The sequence below is a fragment of the Pyrus communis genome, chromosome 12, assembly GCF_963583255.1.
Source record: "Pyrus communis chromosome 12, drPyrComm1.1, whole genome shotgun sequence".
Taxonomy (NCBI): Eukaryota; Viridiplantae; Streptophyta; class Magnoliopsida; order Rosales; family Rosaceae; genus Pyrus; species Pyrus communis.
This window is the reverse complement of record NC_084814.1, coordinates 19,174,401-19,191,924: the sequence shown is the minus strand read 5'-3', so window position 1 is coordinate 19,191,924 and position 17,524 is coordinate 19,174,401. Positions and strand designations below refer to the sequence as shown.

Here is a 17,524-nt window from a genome sequence, read left to right as displayed (position 1 = left end):
TGAAAAGAAAAAGAGAGTCCTTGGTTCCCATTTCCTTACTAACAATTAATGTTCATGAATCATAATATCTAACCATTTCAGTCCTACAGTCTGATGATATTCTTCTTTATTTGTAGGTGAGAGGTTTTAAATTCGAATCTCATTGATAATGAATTCGATATCAAATTAGATTGCTCATTGTGTGCCTTAGCCGAACTTTCTCTCCTATTAGTGTAAAATATATTGTTATACTGAAAAAATATTCATAAGTTCTAAACAAAAATCAATATATCACATAATTCTTTTTTGTTGAAATAATATCCATAATACTAAAAATAGGAAATTTTCTAAAATATCCTCTAAATTATTCGTAAAATAAAGTTTAACTGATTTATTAGATACATACGCATCACTGAAACACATGGTTGTTTTTATTAGTTTTTATCATGAAATTTCATGAAAAAAATCACATGTCGACCCCATTTCTAAAAGCATTTGCAACACTTTGTGACAACTATGGGACTTAGGATAGGAATTTTGTTGAGTTTATTAAATTTTTGGTGTGTTTATGAGCGTTATATGCCACAAAATAAAGAGAATATTTATTTAAAAAAAAAAAAAACTCACAAGCGCCATGTCATTCGGAAACGTTTATAAATACAAATTGATCCATCAACCAAAAAACTATGAATAGTGAGTTGACAAATAAAAAGTGGAATTTGTGCACACACAAAGCGTTTGTTTGTTTGTTTATTTTATTTTTATTTTTTTAAATTGTATTATTGTTAAAGATTTATTGTTTAATTCGATGGTATTTTCTAATTCTTATCAGAATTTAATAATGTGATCCAGTCAAAATAATATGATTGCCACTTGCCGGTTCTTTATATTTACACGGTTTTCGAAGTTTTGCAGTCTGCACACGGTTTTGTTTTGCGAGGACTTTATGACATCCTACTCTTTTTCCACATTTCAAAGCTGTCGATTAATTCTAACAAAAATATCTAAAGAATATTTATAAATTTTTTGTTACTTCACATTTTAACGAAAATTCATATTAATATAGTAAAATATTGATGAAAAACATGAAGTGATAAAGGGTTTGTGGAAAGTTCTATTTCTAAGAATCTTTTAGAGCACTTCCAGCGTGGGAGCCCTCCACCCTGGCTATTCACTATTTAATCAACCTCATGAACAGTAATTACCATTAATAAACAGTAATCACCTTTTGTATCTCCACCGTTGCACTTGAATAGGCCCGGTAATTGGTAATAAAATATTAGTATTTTATTTATTTATAAAATAATTTTATTTGCAATCCAATCCCAATTGGCAGCTCCTCTCTCGTCCCTCCCTCCCTCTATCTCATTCACTTTCCCAAATCCAATCCCAATTCATTTTCTCAAGAATACAAAGAGGAGATTTTCTCTGCAAATTTGTGTGAGCTTTGAGAGGATGAAGGCTACGGAGGAAGTTGTGGAGGAAAAAGAAGTTAAGCCTTTGACCGCCGAGCAATTGGAGCTGTACAAGTCGCAGTCCGAGTTCGAGTCCAAATCCGACGACAGCGTAGACGAAGAAGAGGAGGACGCCGACGAGGACGACGACGCGGATGAGGGCGAAGAGGACGACGACGACGATGTTCAGGAGGTCGTACAATCGTCTGGTGGCCCTCTGATTCACTCGGTAGGCGTATGACGTCAGCCCACGTCAGACAGCCCTCGGGCGCTCTGGCTAGCAGGAATCCACCAGCCTGGAGCTCGAGCCTGCTCGGGCTCGCTCGCCAGCCAACGCTGGACTTCCTCCCTCTGGCAATCAGGCCCTGTTCCGCAGCCTGTCCCTCGAGCAGTTGCTCCCGCTGGAGCTGCTCTTAACATTTCTCAAATAGCTATCGTTTACTGTTCAAGGATACACACTTTGATACATATTTTGACATATTCTTTTTGCACTCATAAAAGATTTCAGCGATTCAATCATTTATATTTTATATTTTAACTCAATGTTCATGTTTGTCAAAATAAATAAATTTGAAACCATATAACTGTTGAATTAAATACAATGTTCTGTGTAGAAAATACTCGTCCACATTGTTCATTACAAATGAATGTCTACTAATTTTGAATTTGTCTAATTTTTTATCAAGATGTTATATGAATGATGTATCATAAACAGTTTAAACTGTTAAAATATATTATAAAATAAGCTCTACGTAATAAATGTTAAAATATATGTCAAAAGCATGCATTGAATCCACATCCTTAATCAATTTACCTAAAATAGCTATAATTTAATTATCTATAAATAAAAAATTCATCGTGTAAGTCTTGTGGTTTTAAATTGCAGATGTCCTCGAATTTATTACTTGCATGCATCTTCTTTCTTTCTTTTTTCACTGGTAAAATGCTTGCGTGTAAAACTATATGTTTTCAATAAAAACATATTTTTAGTTTAGAAATTATTTTAATTTTTTCTTATAAAAATCATCAATATGCAAATGCAAATATAACTAATTTCGTATTCGAACTTTATACTAATGATTCTTCCTTAGAGAAACACTAAAATGCATCATTTTCCACCTTATTGCGTCCACCTAAAATCATATATTGACAACTGATCCAAAAATTGAAAAATAAAATAAAATCACACATTTTATTTTGGTAAATAATAAAATCGGACAATTGCATAATAATCATGAACATCAATTTTTGACAATTGCATCATAATCATGAACATCAATTTTTTATTATTACTTCCACCATACAATTTTTTCTTAAAAAGAACAAAATTGTCTCTATGTACAACTTTGATTTTGCTAATTATTAAGGTGAGGAAAATAAGATGAATTTTATTTTTTTGTCAAACAATCAATCATTTCTAAAACAAACAAATAAAAAAAAGTTAAATGCAAAGCTAAATCTGATCTTGTGAGTCTTTCAAACCTCTAAAAAAAATAAACTATTGTGAATTGACCACGAGCCAGTTCCTTTTAAAAACAACATAGTTAAATCACACATTCATGTCACATTAGGTAAAAAGTAGCTTGGATAAAGGATTATCTTCACATCTTTCTGCATAGTACATCGTCCACACAAAATTGGTTCAAAAGTTAGAATCAGATCCTGGCCGAATTCTTTTTATGAGGATCCAGAAAATTTGTAAATCGTATCTATTTATCGAACATTGTACGATTAGAAATCACTTTAAATATTTTATTTTAAATTAAATACAAACAATACTTGACAAAAATTGACCGTATGATATATAATGAACAAACATGATTTACGAATATCTAAGATCCTCACTAAAACGATCAGAAGAGGATCCTGTTGACAAAAGTTAAGGTATCATTTAAATTAATTAATTATCACATTGAAAACACAGCCATCACTCATCAGAATAATAATATCACGTGGCTTTTTAAATTTTCAATTATGCACAAGTGGCTTGCGCGCTGAATAAAAGCTTAGTGAATGATGATCACAAGAAATTTTGAATAATTGGGTCAAATATAATCAACCATAAGGACAAGTCGGGACTTCATTTTAATAAGAAAAATAGCATGAATATTTGACATTCTTGTGGCACGTCATCCACTTCATTCCCTAAGCAAAGGAAACGAGAAGTGTATGCACAATTCTTTGTACATGAAACAGGACAGATGAACCACCGCGGAGTGTTCACTTGTTTGGGAGAATTTTAGATTCGTATTTTACATGGTTGGTCTTGAATTAATTTTTGACGTTAGTGAATTACATGATGGTGATCAAATGATAGCTGAAATGTATTTGTGAGTCTTCATGCGCCCCCCCTTCCCCAGCCCTTGGAAAAGTAGACTACCGGGCCTTCACCACTAGCTAATCCCCTTAAAAAATAAAAAATAAATAAGAGAAATTCTCTTATGTTACTAATTTATCATATATAACAATCATTTATTAAATGTATGGTTTATTTGTTGAGCAATGATAAATATTTGTTAGACGATGACTTAACTAAAACTTAAAGTTGAGTATGTGCGTTTAACCTAATATACTTAACGATCAACAACTAGACACACGTACGTGTATAAAATCTATGCAGAATCACTCGTGCTTGTTTGATCTAATGGCTTAAAAACCTAATCATGCACTCTAACTTAATTTACATTTTATCAATGACAGACAATCATTTACATTGTCCTAGACACAATCGACTATATGTGTTTAACTTGATATACTTAACAATCAACAACTAGACACACGTATGTGTGTATAATCTATAGACAATCACCTGTGCTTGTTTGATCTAATGGTTTAAAAACCTAATCATGTACTCTAACTTAATATACATTTTATCAACGACAAACAATCATTTACATTGTGCTAGACGCAGTCGACTATGTGAGTTTAACTTAATATACTTAACGATCAACAACTAAACACATGTACATTTATAAAATCTATAGACAATCACTCATGCTTGTTTGATCTTATGGTTTAAAAACCTAATCATGCACTCTTAACTTAATTTACTTTTTATGAACGACGAACAATCATTTAAATTGGGCTAGACGTAGTCGACTATGCGTGTTTAACCTAATATACTTCACGATCAACAACTAGACACACATACGTGTATAAATCTAAGTAACTTTAACGAAAAACTCCCGGTACTGTTCACTTTAACGAAAAACTACATTTTTACACTAAAAAGTCAATTATAGTACTATTCACTTTACTCTTTATTTTGTCCTTATCGTTAAAACTGAAAGTTTTCAAACTCTTTTCATTAGTTTTCCTTAAAATCTATAGACAATCACTCATGCTTGTTTGATCTCATGGTTTAAAAGCCTAATCATGCACTCTAACTTAATTTATTTTATCAACGACAACAATCATTTACACGTACATAACAACTTTCAATGAATTCACACGTTCAGTTGCTCATGCGGTCTAACCTAATATTGGCATGCCAATTCTACTTCATTTTTTTTTATTTTGTTTTTTATTTAATGTGGCCTGCAACCATTGCATACTCATTGAGTCATTGGTGACTGGCTCTTGGAAATTTTCTTCAAAACATTGATATTATTCATTTATCATATTATATTATCATATCATCACCCGTGGAGAAACTAAATACGTACCAACTGCATAATTAATCCTTCCCTTCACGTCCATTCCGATTTGCTAATTAGACGAACCAGATACACAAAATCACAATTAGTCTGACTTTAATTATTTTGGGTTTAAATCACAAGATGCTGCAGGCACGGCGTCCTTTTCATGAATCTCTAGCTACCGATTACATCCCGACACCAATACAATGTATTGGTATTGTGATAGTTAGAGGTTGTGTATGTATTTATATAGCGTTTATGTCGTATGTGTCCTAATCATTTTAAGCATGTTATATTATAAATTTTAGGGTTTGATGGTGATAATGTAACCACGAACTAAAGCAACTTCCTAACCCATCCCTTGATTATCAGAGGAGGGGACATGAATACTTAGATAAATAGATTATTTTCATTAAGATAATAAGATACGATTATAAATACGTACTTAGATAAAATGAATCTCATATGTATAATTTGGAATTGTTTGATAATCATTTCGTTTTCAGTGTTCATTATTTATAAAAATTGAAAATAAAAACCTCGTTTGGTAATTACTTTCAGCTTTTAGTTAAAAAAATAAAAATAAAAACTAAAAAAATAAAAATCAAAGGAGTTGTTTGACAGTTATATAACCTCATTTTCACTTTTTTTGAAAACCAAAAATTAAAAACTCAAAACTTTAAAAATAAAAAATAAAAAACTAAATAATTATAAAACGACCTCAATTTATTAATTTTTAACGTGCCAGAGTTCTTTTTCAAAACAAAGAAGAGGTCACGCGATAAACTTTATGTCTGATGAATTGGCTAATTATAATTATAATGCATTTCTCGGTCCAGTATATTTTGACGAAAAGCTTTTCCATCTTGTATACCTTCCAGTGACTGGCGTTTAGCTTCGTTGTTAATAAACAATTGATTTGTAAGAGTAATTCCACCCGTTGGGAAGGGGCAAGGGCGATGACACCTAGCAAGTAATAAAATAGAATTTTACAGCTTAATACTCATGTATTCCATAATTCTCAAAATAAGTACATACAATCCTTGTTACATAAGTAAGAACAATAAAGGACACAAATATAACATACCTAAAACATGACTGTAATAATTACACAATATTTACATTCCCTTTCTACATACTAACTCACGCAATACTGCCTCTCAAGTTGGTGCATAGATATTACACATGCTCAACTTGATAAGCGAGTCATCAAAACTTCTACTACACACATCATGAGTAAGAACATCCGCAAGTTGCTCTTCTGAATTCACAAATGGAATTGATACAATCTTTTTTTTTTTTTTTTTGAGCTTCTCTTTAATGAAATGTCGATCAACCTCCACATGCCTTGTCCTATCATGCTGCACTGGATTCTCAGCTATCTCTTTCACTAACTTGCTATCACAATACAAATTCATCGCCTCCTCTTGTTTAAAACCAAGACCCCAAAGCAACTTTAGTAGCCAAAGGACCTCACACACACCATGTGCCATACCCTTATGCTCAGCCTCGGGAGAAGATTGTGACACCACTTTCTATTTCTTGCTTCGCCAAGTAACTAAATTACCTCCAACGAATGTAAAATACTTAAACGTAGATCGTCTGTCAGTCACATCACCTGCACAATCAACATTAGTAAATCCCTCAATCCTCATATGTCCATGGTGCTTTTACAAAATCCCCTTTCCCGGGGTAGACTTTAAATATGCCAAAATTATCATCACTGTCGTCATATGATCCACACTCGTTGAGTAAATAAATCGACTAACCATACTCATTGCATAAGCAATATCCGGACGAGTGTGAGACAAATAAATTAGTCTCCATACCAGTCTCTAATATTTACCTTTGTTAACCGGTTTTTCATCGGGATAAATTCCCAAATAATGCTTCTCTGTAATAGGAGTGTCCACAAGTTTACATCCAAGCATGCTTGTCTCCTTTAATAATTCCAAAACATATTTCCGTTGAGACAAGAAGATACCTCTAGACGAACAAGCTACTTATACTCCAAGGAAATATTTTAAATCTCTCAAATTCTTCATCTCAAATTCAGCTGCAAGGCTCTGTTCTAGTTTCATCATCTCTTCATCACCTATTATTATCATGTCATCCACATAAATAATTAAGGCTGTCACTTTACCACTCCTCCGTTTTACAAACAATGTATGGTCAGAGTAACTTTGGTAATATCCAATCCTCCTCATAACTTGAGTAAATCTATCAAACCACGCACGTGGTGATTGCTTCAGCCCATAAAGTGACTTTCGTAACCTACATACGGTTTTCCCTCCGGCATTATACCCCGGAGGAAAATCCATAAATACTTCTTCTTCCAAATGCTTATGAAGAAAACATTTTTTACATCAAACTGTTTAAGTGGCCAATTCAAATTTGCAGCTAAAGAAATAAAAACACGTACCGTATTCATCTTGGCTACTAGTGAAAAAGTTTCCTGGTAATCAACACCATACGTTTGAGTATAACTTTTTGCTACTAACCTTACTTTATACCTGTCTATTGATCCATCGACCTTGTACTTAATTGTAAAGACCCATCTACACCAAACCGGTTTTTTTCCCTTTGGCAGTTCTATTACCTCCCACGTATCATTTTTATGTAGTGCCATCATTTCTTCATCCATTGCAACAGCTCATTTAGGATCCTTCCAAGGCTTCCTCCACTTGGGTTGGTACTTGGATTGCTTCCACATTATTCACCCATGCTTCACATTCCGGTGCAAGATTCTTGCATGACACATAATTTGTTATTGGATACCTCACTTTTCCTTCAGGAGAAAACCTGTCAGGAGGAACACCACAATTTTACCTTGGCGGCAACTTATATACACCCACAGTATTATTGAGATTAGTTACACAAGCATCAATAGTACTTACCTTAGGGATATTCAAATAAGACACATTGGGTGGCGTTATCGAGTTTGAGATAGAGGGGGTTGTAGGTTCGGCAGCAGCTAGTGGCTGGATTGTTCCAGATTCCTCGACAGATCCTTGTCGATCTGTTGTGCCCGTCTCGGTAGGTAGCGGTAGATTCCTCGGCAGATCCTTGCCGCACCACTTTCCTTCTAATTTTTGGGCCGTTGGAGGACATTATTGAGGTTAAAGGGCAATTCACAAGCCCTTACCATTGCGCTTTGACAATGGGTGGAATTGCTCTAAATGATCGAATAAGTTCTTAGATTTGATCGCTAGCATGAGCCTTTCTAACTTGGCCTAATTAAACCCTAATCCATTTATGAATTATTGGGCTAACTTGACCCAACAGCTTTCATAAATTGAAACACTGCGAAAACAGGCAAATGACGCTTTATTGTAGTGCGATGAAAAGATATAATATATATGCATCCTAGTGCAGTTTTGATCCCCATCGATTCCCCTCCCCTCCTTCCCCCTCCCCTATAACATTTAACAACTTAACCCATTAACGCTATTATTTGTATAAAATAAAAAATAAAAAATATATAAATATATAAAAAAAACTAAAAATAACGGCAAAATCATTATTTAAAAGAGGTTTCTTGGTTAATCTTAACCAGTTAAAGGTGGTAGCCTAATACTTGACAAAGAAATTTGATGAGTATATTATATATTTTACCCTATTTTTAGTATACTTTGGTTAATATTTTGGAAGAATTTTGATACTTTAAATTGTATTTTTAATATAGGACTTTCGACTTTTTCTGGAGCAAAACATGGTCAAATGGACGAATTTTGGAGTAATTCTAGTTGGAGGATGTTCGTGAGTCACTTAGCTTGATCGTATCAAAATATCAGATTTTTCCACCAAGCGGTTATTTTCTGACGATAAAATAAATGAGTGATGTGCAGTGCTGGAATAATGACGTTTTGGGCTTGAATTGCCTTTTTAGAGTCCAAGATGACCTCAGATGTGTTTATGGCCTTCTGGAGATGTGTTCAGAATGTCCTGATCTTCAAAACAAGCTATCATGGGCTGGATTTGGAGGATGTTTGAGGCTAAAACGTGGCCGAACAGTTACTTGGCAGATTCTCCTAGTTTAATTAGGATTTTATTTTCTAAGATATTTTATTATTATTTAGTTTCCTAGTTGGAATAAAGGACCTATGTATTAGGGTTTGTGAGGGCTCAGAAAATATATTGCTTGCCTGTTCTTAGTTTTTTTTACGCTGACTTTTATGAAACTTTGGAGACAAAACAACTTTGCTAGGGTTCTTGGAGATTTTCTACTTTAAGGTGTTTTCAATCCTTCTCTTAATAATATTTTCTATGATTTCAATTATGAATATGCGTAACTAATTCGTTTTGCTAGGGCGAAGTCTTAAGTCTTAGCATGAATATGTGATTTTTATTTAATTGCTTATGATTGATTGTATGCATACTTTGAATTATTAATCACCGTGATTAAAACTATCTAATTGTCTTAATACCTGATCACCATTAGGATCTTTAGAAAAGTAATTTGATGCAGTTTTGGTCAGAATGTTCCTTGAAATTGGTGCTGGCTTCTTGTGATTAATAATTGTAATTTCATTTAAGATGAACACCACATCTTAAGGGTTGCATGGTTTTTCAAAGGGTTTTCATAAAGCATAATGAGTCTTTCATGTTCAAATTTGATCCGAACGTACGGACGGGTTGCATGTTAGATATACGTTCTATGTTAGAGGTTCCAAGTAGAATATAAATTAGGAAAACCTAACCTTCAATGTCACATCCCGGCCCGGGGCGGATCACTTCCCTGGCCCGCTCCACCACCGTAGCACGATATTGTCCGCTTTGGGCTTACCATTCCCTCACGGTTTTGTTTTTTGGAACTCACGAGCAACTTCCCAGTGGGTCACCCATCATGGGATTGCTCTAGCCCCCTTCTCGCTTAACTTCAGAGTTCCTACGGAACCCGAAGCCAGTGAACTCCCAAAAGGCCTCGTGCTAGGTAAGGATGAGAATATACATTTAAGGATCACTCCCCTGGGCGATGTGGGATGTTACATTCAAAGTGGCATGTGTAGATCATAAGTAATTGGTAAAAATACATAGGATTGCTAGGTGATGGTGGAATCCTAGTGCTTTCTTAATTTGATTTTTCCAAAACAGTTTTCTTTTCCCTTCATCTTTAATATTGCAGATTAGTTTATTTTTATTAATTAAATTCGTTTTAATTTAAGTAGGTTATAAAACCAATCATCTCAACTTTCTGCTTTATAATAATTAATTGAAATTTGGTTTGTTTTGAATTATTTAATAATCCCTGTGGAAAACGACATTGCGATAATCATTTATACTACAACAACCTTATCATTCTTACAAGTAATATAAGAGTTTTAAACCCGTTTGCATGTGTGGAAAAATCTCTATCAAAATGCTTTAGTGGTGGTGGTAATGAGAGTGATGGTAGGTGTCATGGCATCGTCGCATCGACAATGGTGGTTGGTACGCGTGGTCATGGCAAAGGTTGTGGTGGCGACAATAGTAAAGCTAGGATTCGAATAAGAGGGGACATCTCAAAAGTTCAAGCTGCTTTTTAGGTGGAAATCAGCTTAATTAACTTTTCAGGGACAATCGACAACTCAAAGTTCAAGATCACTGTATACTTACAGCTATTCGAAAAGTAGTTGCATCTGTGAATGTAGGCTGATGTGACCCACTGACCCCTCATATTTTGGTACTGAGTTCTGGATGTGGAAGTGAACAAGCTCGACATGGAGCTAAAAGATTCATTTACCCTTTTCTGCCAAGCGTTAAAAACCGAGAAGCAACAGGAACTTGCCTTTATGAATCTTGAGTGTACAGCACCGGCCAATCACGCACGACCAAGAATTTAACTTTGGATACTGGCACGCCGTGGCATTACAGTTGAAGGGAAGTTCAACTCTTACAAGGACACCCAAAGACATCTATAACTTGGAAGTGTTCTTCAGGTTCCTGAATTGGGAAAGCTCATTAATTAGGACAAAGCGTATTACGTCGAAGGAGCTTACGAGATTTTTTTTTTTTGAATATATTGAAAAGCTAATGAGTCCGATTCTGTTGCCCATTTAGGTGCCATAACCCATCATTGATTTGAGATATTGATGGGTGAGATCTAAAAACACTTGCTTTGCTTTGCTTGGTTATGGTACTCAGGACCTGTCATTCTGTTGATGCCTTGTGGGGAAAAACTAGGTACAATCATGCGTTTGTGTGGTGACTTGATACTGAAGAATTAGCATACAAGTAAGCAAACAAAAGGCTGATGCCCAAGGAGTGCAAAAAAAGAATTAGTGTCTACACACACAGAGGCCCTTTATGCAAATGGATTCTTATTTTTTTCAAAAAATAGGGATTATGTGTGGGCTCCACTCTACATCGAATTTTAACGATCTGAACTGTTTATTTTGTAAGTCTCAATTCATAGATCATCTTTGCAAAAATTCAATTCAATCCAAAATCATTTGCCTATTTAATTATCAAAGTAAAATTTCATTGCTTCTTATATAACAAAGTATTCGTTAATTTATTTGAACTCAAATAGATGTCTTAAACATTTCTGATTTAACTAATATTTTGCAAGACTGGTCTATGAGGTGCAGCTTGAAAAATAGACGGTTCGGATCGTTAAAGTTCGGTATGATTTTTTTTTTCTTTATATTTTTTAGTAAGCTTTTAATAAAAACGGGATGGGGAAAATTTTAGGGTTAGGGTTTCGATTTGGGGATTTCGAACTCATTTGTTCGATCCCTGTTTGGCCAATCAATTTAGTCGATTCGTTATTGATAATGTTTTTGCACTTGGCGATAAATCAAGCAAGCAAAATTCGAAGAGTTCATGTAGTTAGCTTTGAATTACTGTTGTCGATTAATAATCAACCGTTGAATTTACAACTTCAGGGTTCTTGGGTGTAAGTTATTTCAATCTAGAGAGTTGCGAACTCGTCCTTCTATTGTAGAGAGAAGAGTAATATTAAAGAGATTAAATTTGTAGATAAATTTTAGTAAATTAAATGACATGGAAGTTAATAAACGTACTCATTTTATATTGATGACATATAATTTAATTTGTAAATTTTATCTGTAAATTTAATCACATTAGTATTACTCGTAGAGAGAATACCAACCTCTTCTCCAACATTAATGTACAACACATGCAAGGCAAACTGCTGATGGGGTTGATATAATAAAGAATTGGGCTTGATAAAAGAAATGTATATACTTGGGCTCAATAAAAAAGAATATATATACAATTTAGTTGCGAATTCGTCATTTTATTGTAGAGAGAATAGTAATGTTATGAAGAATAAATTTGTAGATAAATTTTAGTAAACTATATGATATAGAAGTTGATAATTGGTTTATTACTTAAGCATTGATAAATATGCTCATTTTTTATTGGTGACACATAATTTAGTTTGCAAATTGTGTTTACAAATTCAATTTCCCTAACATTACTCGTATAGATAATACCAACCTTTTCTCCAACATTAATGAAGAGCACGGGAAGAGATCTCCTCCGGATCTCTCCCACCAAAGCCTACCAATCAATTAATCCCGGACTCTTGAAATTTGATTCAACGATTACAAACAAGGGAGTCCTTTAAAAGTTATAATAATTTTAATCGCTGGATCAAATTTCAAAGGCTCAAATTAATTAATTGGTGGATTTTTTTGGTGGAAGAGATCCGGAAGGGATCTCTTCCCCGTAGAACACATGCAAAGCAAAGTGCTGATGGGTTTGATATAATAAAGAATTGGGCTTAACAAAATGAAATATATATACTTGGGCTCAATAAAAGAAATATATATACATATATACAGATATACTAGGGCTGAAGTATGTGCAAGGAAATGAAGAGAGAATTTTTGAACTCTTTGTTCCTTTCAATGACTGAAAAAATTAAGACATCTTATTGGACCATTTTTCTCGCTTAGAGACTTAGAGGGATTCCCATTATATGCTACTATACTTTGGTACTCGGAAGTTTCGTGATTACTAAGTAACTTGGATTTTTCAAGTCTCCAACTAAGAAGCTTTCATCACTTAGGAACTTGGGGGAGCACTGTTTGTATCATACTTCACCAACTCCGAAACTACTGAGCACCTATCAACTTTATAATTTCGAAGACTTACTGAAGGGTTCATGTTTGAGGCACTATGCCGAAGCGCATGAGTTCCTCTCCAATCAAGAGACTAACTACAAAATGAAACATGTCTACACCCGAATAAAGCTCTTAAAGTCTCACATCTACCACAATCTAAACATGACTCTCCTCAACTATAAAATGAGATCATAATCCCACAATTTATATGACATTATTATAATTCAATAATGATGATTATGCCTTAACCATTGTATCTTGTAAACTTTACATTATTAATGAGAACTTCTTTGACGTAGGCCAACTTAGAGTGATGTACATCTTGTGTTTGCTTCCCTATCTCTATCTATTTACATATTACCTTCACTCGATGATACAAGCAACCTTGCGAAGGTCACACATTGATACTTTACGTTGTTCTAAAGTCAACCCGGTTTTATGCATCTTTTGGTGCACAAGTTTAGTGTATAATTTTGTTTATACAGCCAGTGGCAAATGCATTAAGTGATCCAGGTGGTCCCAAGACCACCCAAAAGCCTAGATATGTGGCTGTGAGGACCACTTAGGAGGACCACTTACTTAAGTTTATACATGTGGTGGAGGAGAATAGTGATGTAGCGGACTAGAGTGTGTCGATTCTGCAAATGATTAACAAGGGAGAAGAAGACTATTTTGTTTTCTAAAGACTTGTCAAAACTGTTGTTGTCTTAAACAGATGACCACTTCAGCATAGATGTTTTTTTTTTTTTAATTGACAATTAAACTATTATTTGCCTTGTGGCGAGGATCCTCATTCCTGTCAAATAACGGTTGACATAGACGTTGATATTCCGCGCGGCTGCCAGGCTGCCCGGCTGCCCGGCTAACCTGTTTTTGATCTGATTAACCTTAAACCAAAGGAAAAGAATCAAAAGATTCCCTACGCAGCAGGAAAACATTAACGGTCTGAACTACCCCTGACATCCCTGCTACGTGGCGTATTTCAATTTAATCAGAGCTTTCTCCCGTCGCCACACGCCGCACACGTGTTCTGATTCCCAACCCACAGCCCACACATACGGCCATGATTGTCCGCCTTTTCATAACCAACAACCACCACCACCCAACGTCTCTTTTTTTTCCAAATATTTTACGCGTGCATTTTGCTGCGTTCCCACTGGCCGTTAAAGAATTCAAAGCTTCAAAATTTATATTACAAAATAAATATTAAATAATTACAGAAATTAAAACCAATAAATCCTAAAACCCCACACTCTCCCTCTTCGCACGCCCAAATCTGAAAAGGTCCCGAATCCGAATCCGAATCCGAAATCGATAAATTGTTATTTAGGGGTTTTGATGAGGTGGCCATCGGCGCACAGAAATGAACATTGCGGACGATGACGACGACGCCAACAACAAACCCCAACAACGGCAATCCCAGATCACCAAAAAACCGCCGTTACCGTCAGAGCCACGTGGCCACCGCCGTCATCGCCGTCGCGGCCCTCTTGATCTCCACCACCGCCTGGCTCTCCCTTGTCTTCTCCGCCACTTCGCACTCCCTCCCCGCTCCCCAGTCCTTCACCCGCTCCCAAAGCCGCACTGTTTCCCGACACAGCGGACACTCCGAGGAGCTCACTGTAAACGACATCGTTTTCGGCATTGCCGGGTCGGCCCAACTCTGGAAGCAGCGGAAAGAGTACGTCCGGCTCTGGTGGCGCCAGGACGACATGCGCGGCCACGTCTGGCTGGAAGAGAAGCTACCGGAAAACGACGTCGATCGGTCCTTGCCGCCGATGATGGTATCCGAGGACATCTCGCGGTTTCGGTACACCAACCCGACAGGTCACCCGTCGGGGCTACGAATCGCCCGAATAGTCTCCGAGTGCTTCCGCCTCGGCCTCCCCAACGTCCGGTGGTTTGTTCTCGCCGACGATGACACCATCATCAACGTCGATAACCTCGTCGCCGTGCTGGGTAAGTACGACTCGTCGGAGATGGTTTATGTGGGAAGCCCGTCGGAGAGTCATTCTGCCAACACTTATTTCAGCCACTCCATGGCGTTTGGTGGCGGAGGCATTGCAATTAGCCACCCTCTGGCGGAAGCCCTGTCCGAAATGCAGGACCAGTGTCTCGAGAGGTACCCGAAGCTCTACGGGAGTGACGATCGCCTCCATGCCTGCATTACTGAACTTGGGATTCCATTAACCAGAGAACCTGGCTTCCATCAGGTAAATTCAGATATACACACATATTTTTCTAATTTAAAGAGCATTGCATAATTGCACATGTATTAGGCCAGTTGGTTCGGAAGCAGTGTGCCCGCCATGTTGCACCTTAGTTCGAATCTCCCTCGCTGTAGATTAGAGTTGTTGGAGTATCGCATTATCAAAAACAGAGTATTGGTTAATATGTGGCATAGGTTTGTTGTGGCAGTGTGATATTAGCTACTAGTTCTACAAACAAAATACACTTATATGTATGAATGTTTGGATCATTCTGTTTCGGTGAGCATTGCTTAATTGGTGAAATGGGTTTTGTTCTAGCATTGTTTCGGATATACATACATGAGTGTGGTATATATCTTTCTGTTTTACAGAGCATTGCTTTATTAGTGAAATGGGGTTGTTTGGTGTGGCAGTGTGACATTAGGGGAAATGCGCACGGTCTTTTATCTTCGCATCCTATAGCACCATTTGTGTCCATTCACCATGTTGAAGCTGTTGACCCTTTTTATCCCGGCTCTACCTCTCTGCAAAGTTTGAAGCTTTTCACACAGGCAATGAGACTCCAACCTACCAGCTTTTTGCAGCGGTCCATTTGCTATGATCATCGACGCCGTCTCACATTTTCAGTCTCACTTGGGTATGTGGTTCAAGTATTCCCAAACATTGTGCTTCCCCGTGACCTTGAGCGCTCAGAGCAGACTTACTCTGCTTGGAATGGGATAAGTCAAAGGAATGAATTCGATTTTGATACCAAAGACCCTTATAGATCTATTTGTAAGAAGCCTATTTTATTCTTCTTGAAAGATGTTAGGAAACAAGGGAATGCTACATTGGGGTCATATATGCGGAGCCCAGCAGAAGATGAATTCAAGAGAAAGGTTTTCTGCTTTTCCCAGTTTCGACTTTTGCGCAATCTGCAAAAAATTCAAGTTTTGGGCTATCCGCCCACCAAGAAATGGCATTTGGTGAGTTTCCTTACTCAGCTACTTTTGCCATATGCAATGAAACTGATTTCTGACTTGCCTGCTCTAGTTTTTGTGATGTACTGAATAATCTCTTTCCACAGGTACCCCGTCGGTTATGTTGCAAACTGAACCAAACAAGTGAGGCAGTTGTCAGTTTAACAATGGGACAGTGTGGTAAAGGACCCTTTCGGCTCCATTACTGATACTAAATAACTATTTCTTGAATGGTGGTTGCGGGGTAGAATCTGAATCGATCCGGATTTCAGATATGAGCATCACTTGCTGTTATCAGTTCGGCTGACCTCTAGCAAATTGAAAACCTATGCTTGCAGATATGAGAGTGCTTCATTGTACAATAACAGTTGAAGACAAGCATGCAAAACTTCGGCTCGGGGAGTACATTCTTTGCCTTCGATTTTGTTCAGAAGGTATAAATCTAATCATAAATTAAGATTCAACCATCTAGTAGCTGATTAGGTGAGATTTTAGCTCTAGTTAGTTATTCAAAACTAGTACGAGTTTATCGAATTAGTGTTGCGAGCTTCTGTTAATCTTTCCTTGTTTTGTTCTGTACTTGTAGTGTAACTGTAAGTTGAATGGATATTATTTGACAAAAGATGTTAACAGATCATCCATAGTAAGCATGTTAAGCATTCTTAAGCATCAGTTTTGTTATTGCCTTCATGGATCTCTTTGATTAAGGGAAATTAAGTTTAAAAGTTTATAGAACGATATCCGTAGTTCCTTGCATACCTTCTTCTTCTTCTGCACACTATTGTTTATTTATGTTCACGTATTCTCCTTTAATTGATTCAATTCAAAGGCTAGAAATAAACAACAGTGTGCATGAAAGAAATCGGTGTGTGAAAATCACTTTCCAATCGTGCCGGCTTACGAAATGATGTAATGAATTTGAGGTAGACGTAAAACGAAATTGATTGTGGTGGATTGGGATTGTAGGGCCCAAATTGAGGTGAGTTAAGATAAGGGGCCCAGGTTGAGGTATGGTGGGATAGTAGGCCCAAAACTGGCTTTTGAAGTGGCCTAAACGTTTTGTATCTTTCACTTGGGGGATTAACTTTTTTCGCTATCTCTCATGTATCACTTTCGACAATTGCCCCTCCCGCTTAGGGCCGCCAACCCTAGGTTTGGTTCCCTTTGCAAGCCGGAAACGAAAAAAATGACACACTCGTAAAGCTGTTCATG

At 36.4% G+C, this 17,524-nt stretch overlaps 1 protein-coding gene across 1 annotated transcript; it reads left to right on the top strand.

Annotated features, from left to right (window-relative positions):
* The first annotated feature begins 14,387 nt into the window (after nt 1–14,387).
* On the top strand, nt 14,388–16,984 carry LOC137711301 (uncharacterized). Its single transcript, XM_068450530.1, has 3 exons — nt 14,388–15,356; nt 15,767–16,318; nt 16,420–16,984. The coding sequence occupies exons 1-3, from the start codon at nt 14,523–14,525 to the stop codon at nt 16,519–16,521; spliced, it is 1,488 nt and encodes a 495-aa protein (XP_068306631.1). The 5' UTR covers nt 14,388–14,522; the 3' UTR covers nt 16,522–16,984.
* Nucleotides 16,985–17,524: the final 540 nt, after the last annotated feature.

Bases quoted from the DNA above. Each gene is read 5' to 3' on its own strand.
- LOC137711301 (XM_068450530.1), top strand. From the start codon at position 14,523: ATGACGACGACGCCAACAACAAACCCCAACAACGGCAATCCCAGATCA. The intron at 15,357-15,766 runs GTAAATTCAGAT...TTGGTGTGGCAG, and splicing joins GAGAACCTGGCTTCCATCAG to TGTGACATTAGGGGAAATGC. The intron at 16,319-16,419 runs GTGAGTTTCCTT...CTCTTTCCACAG, and splicing joins CCACCAAGAAATGGCATTTG to GTACCCCGTCGGTTATGTTG.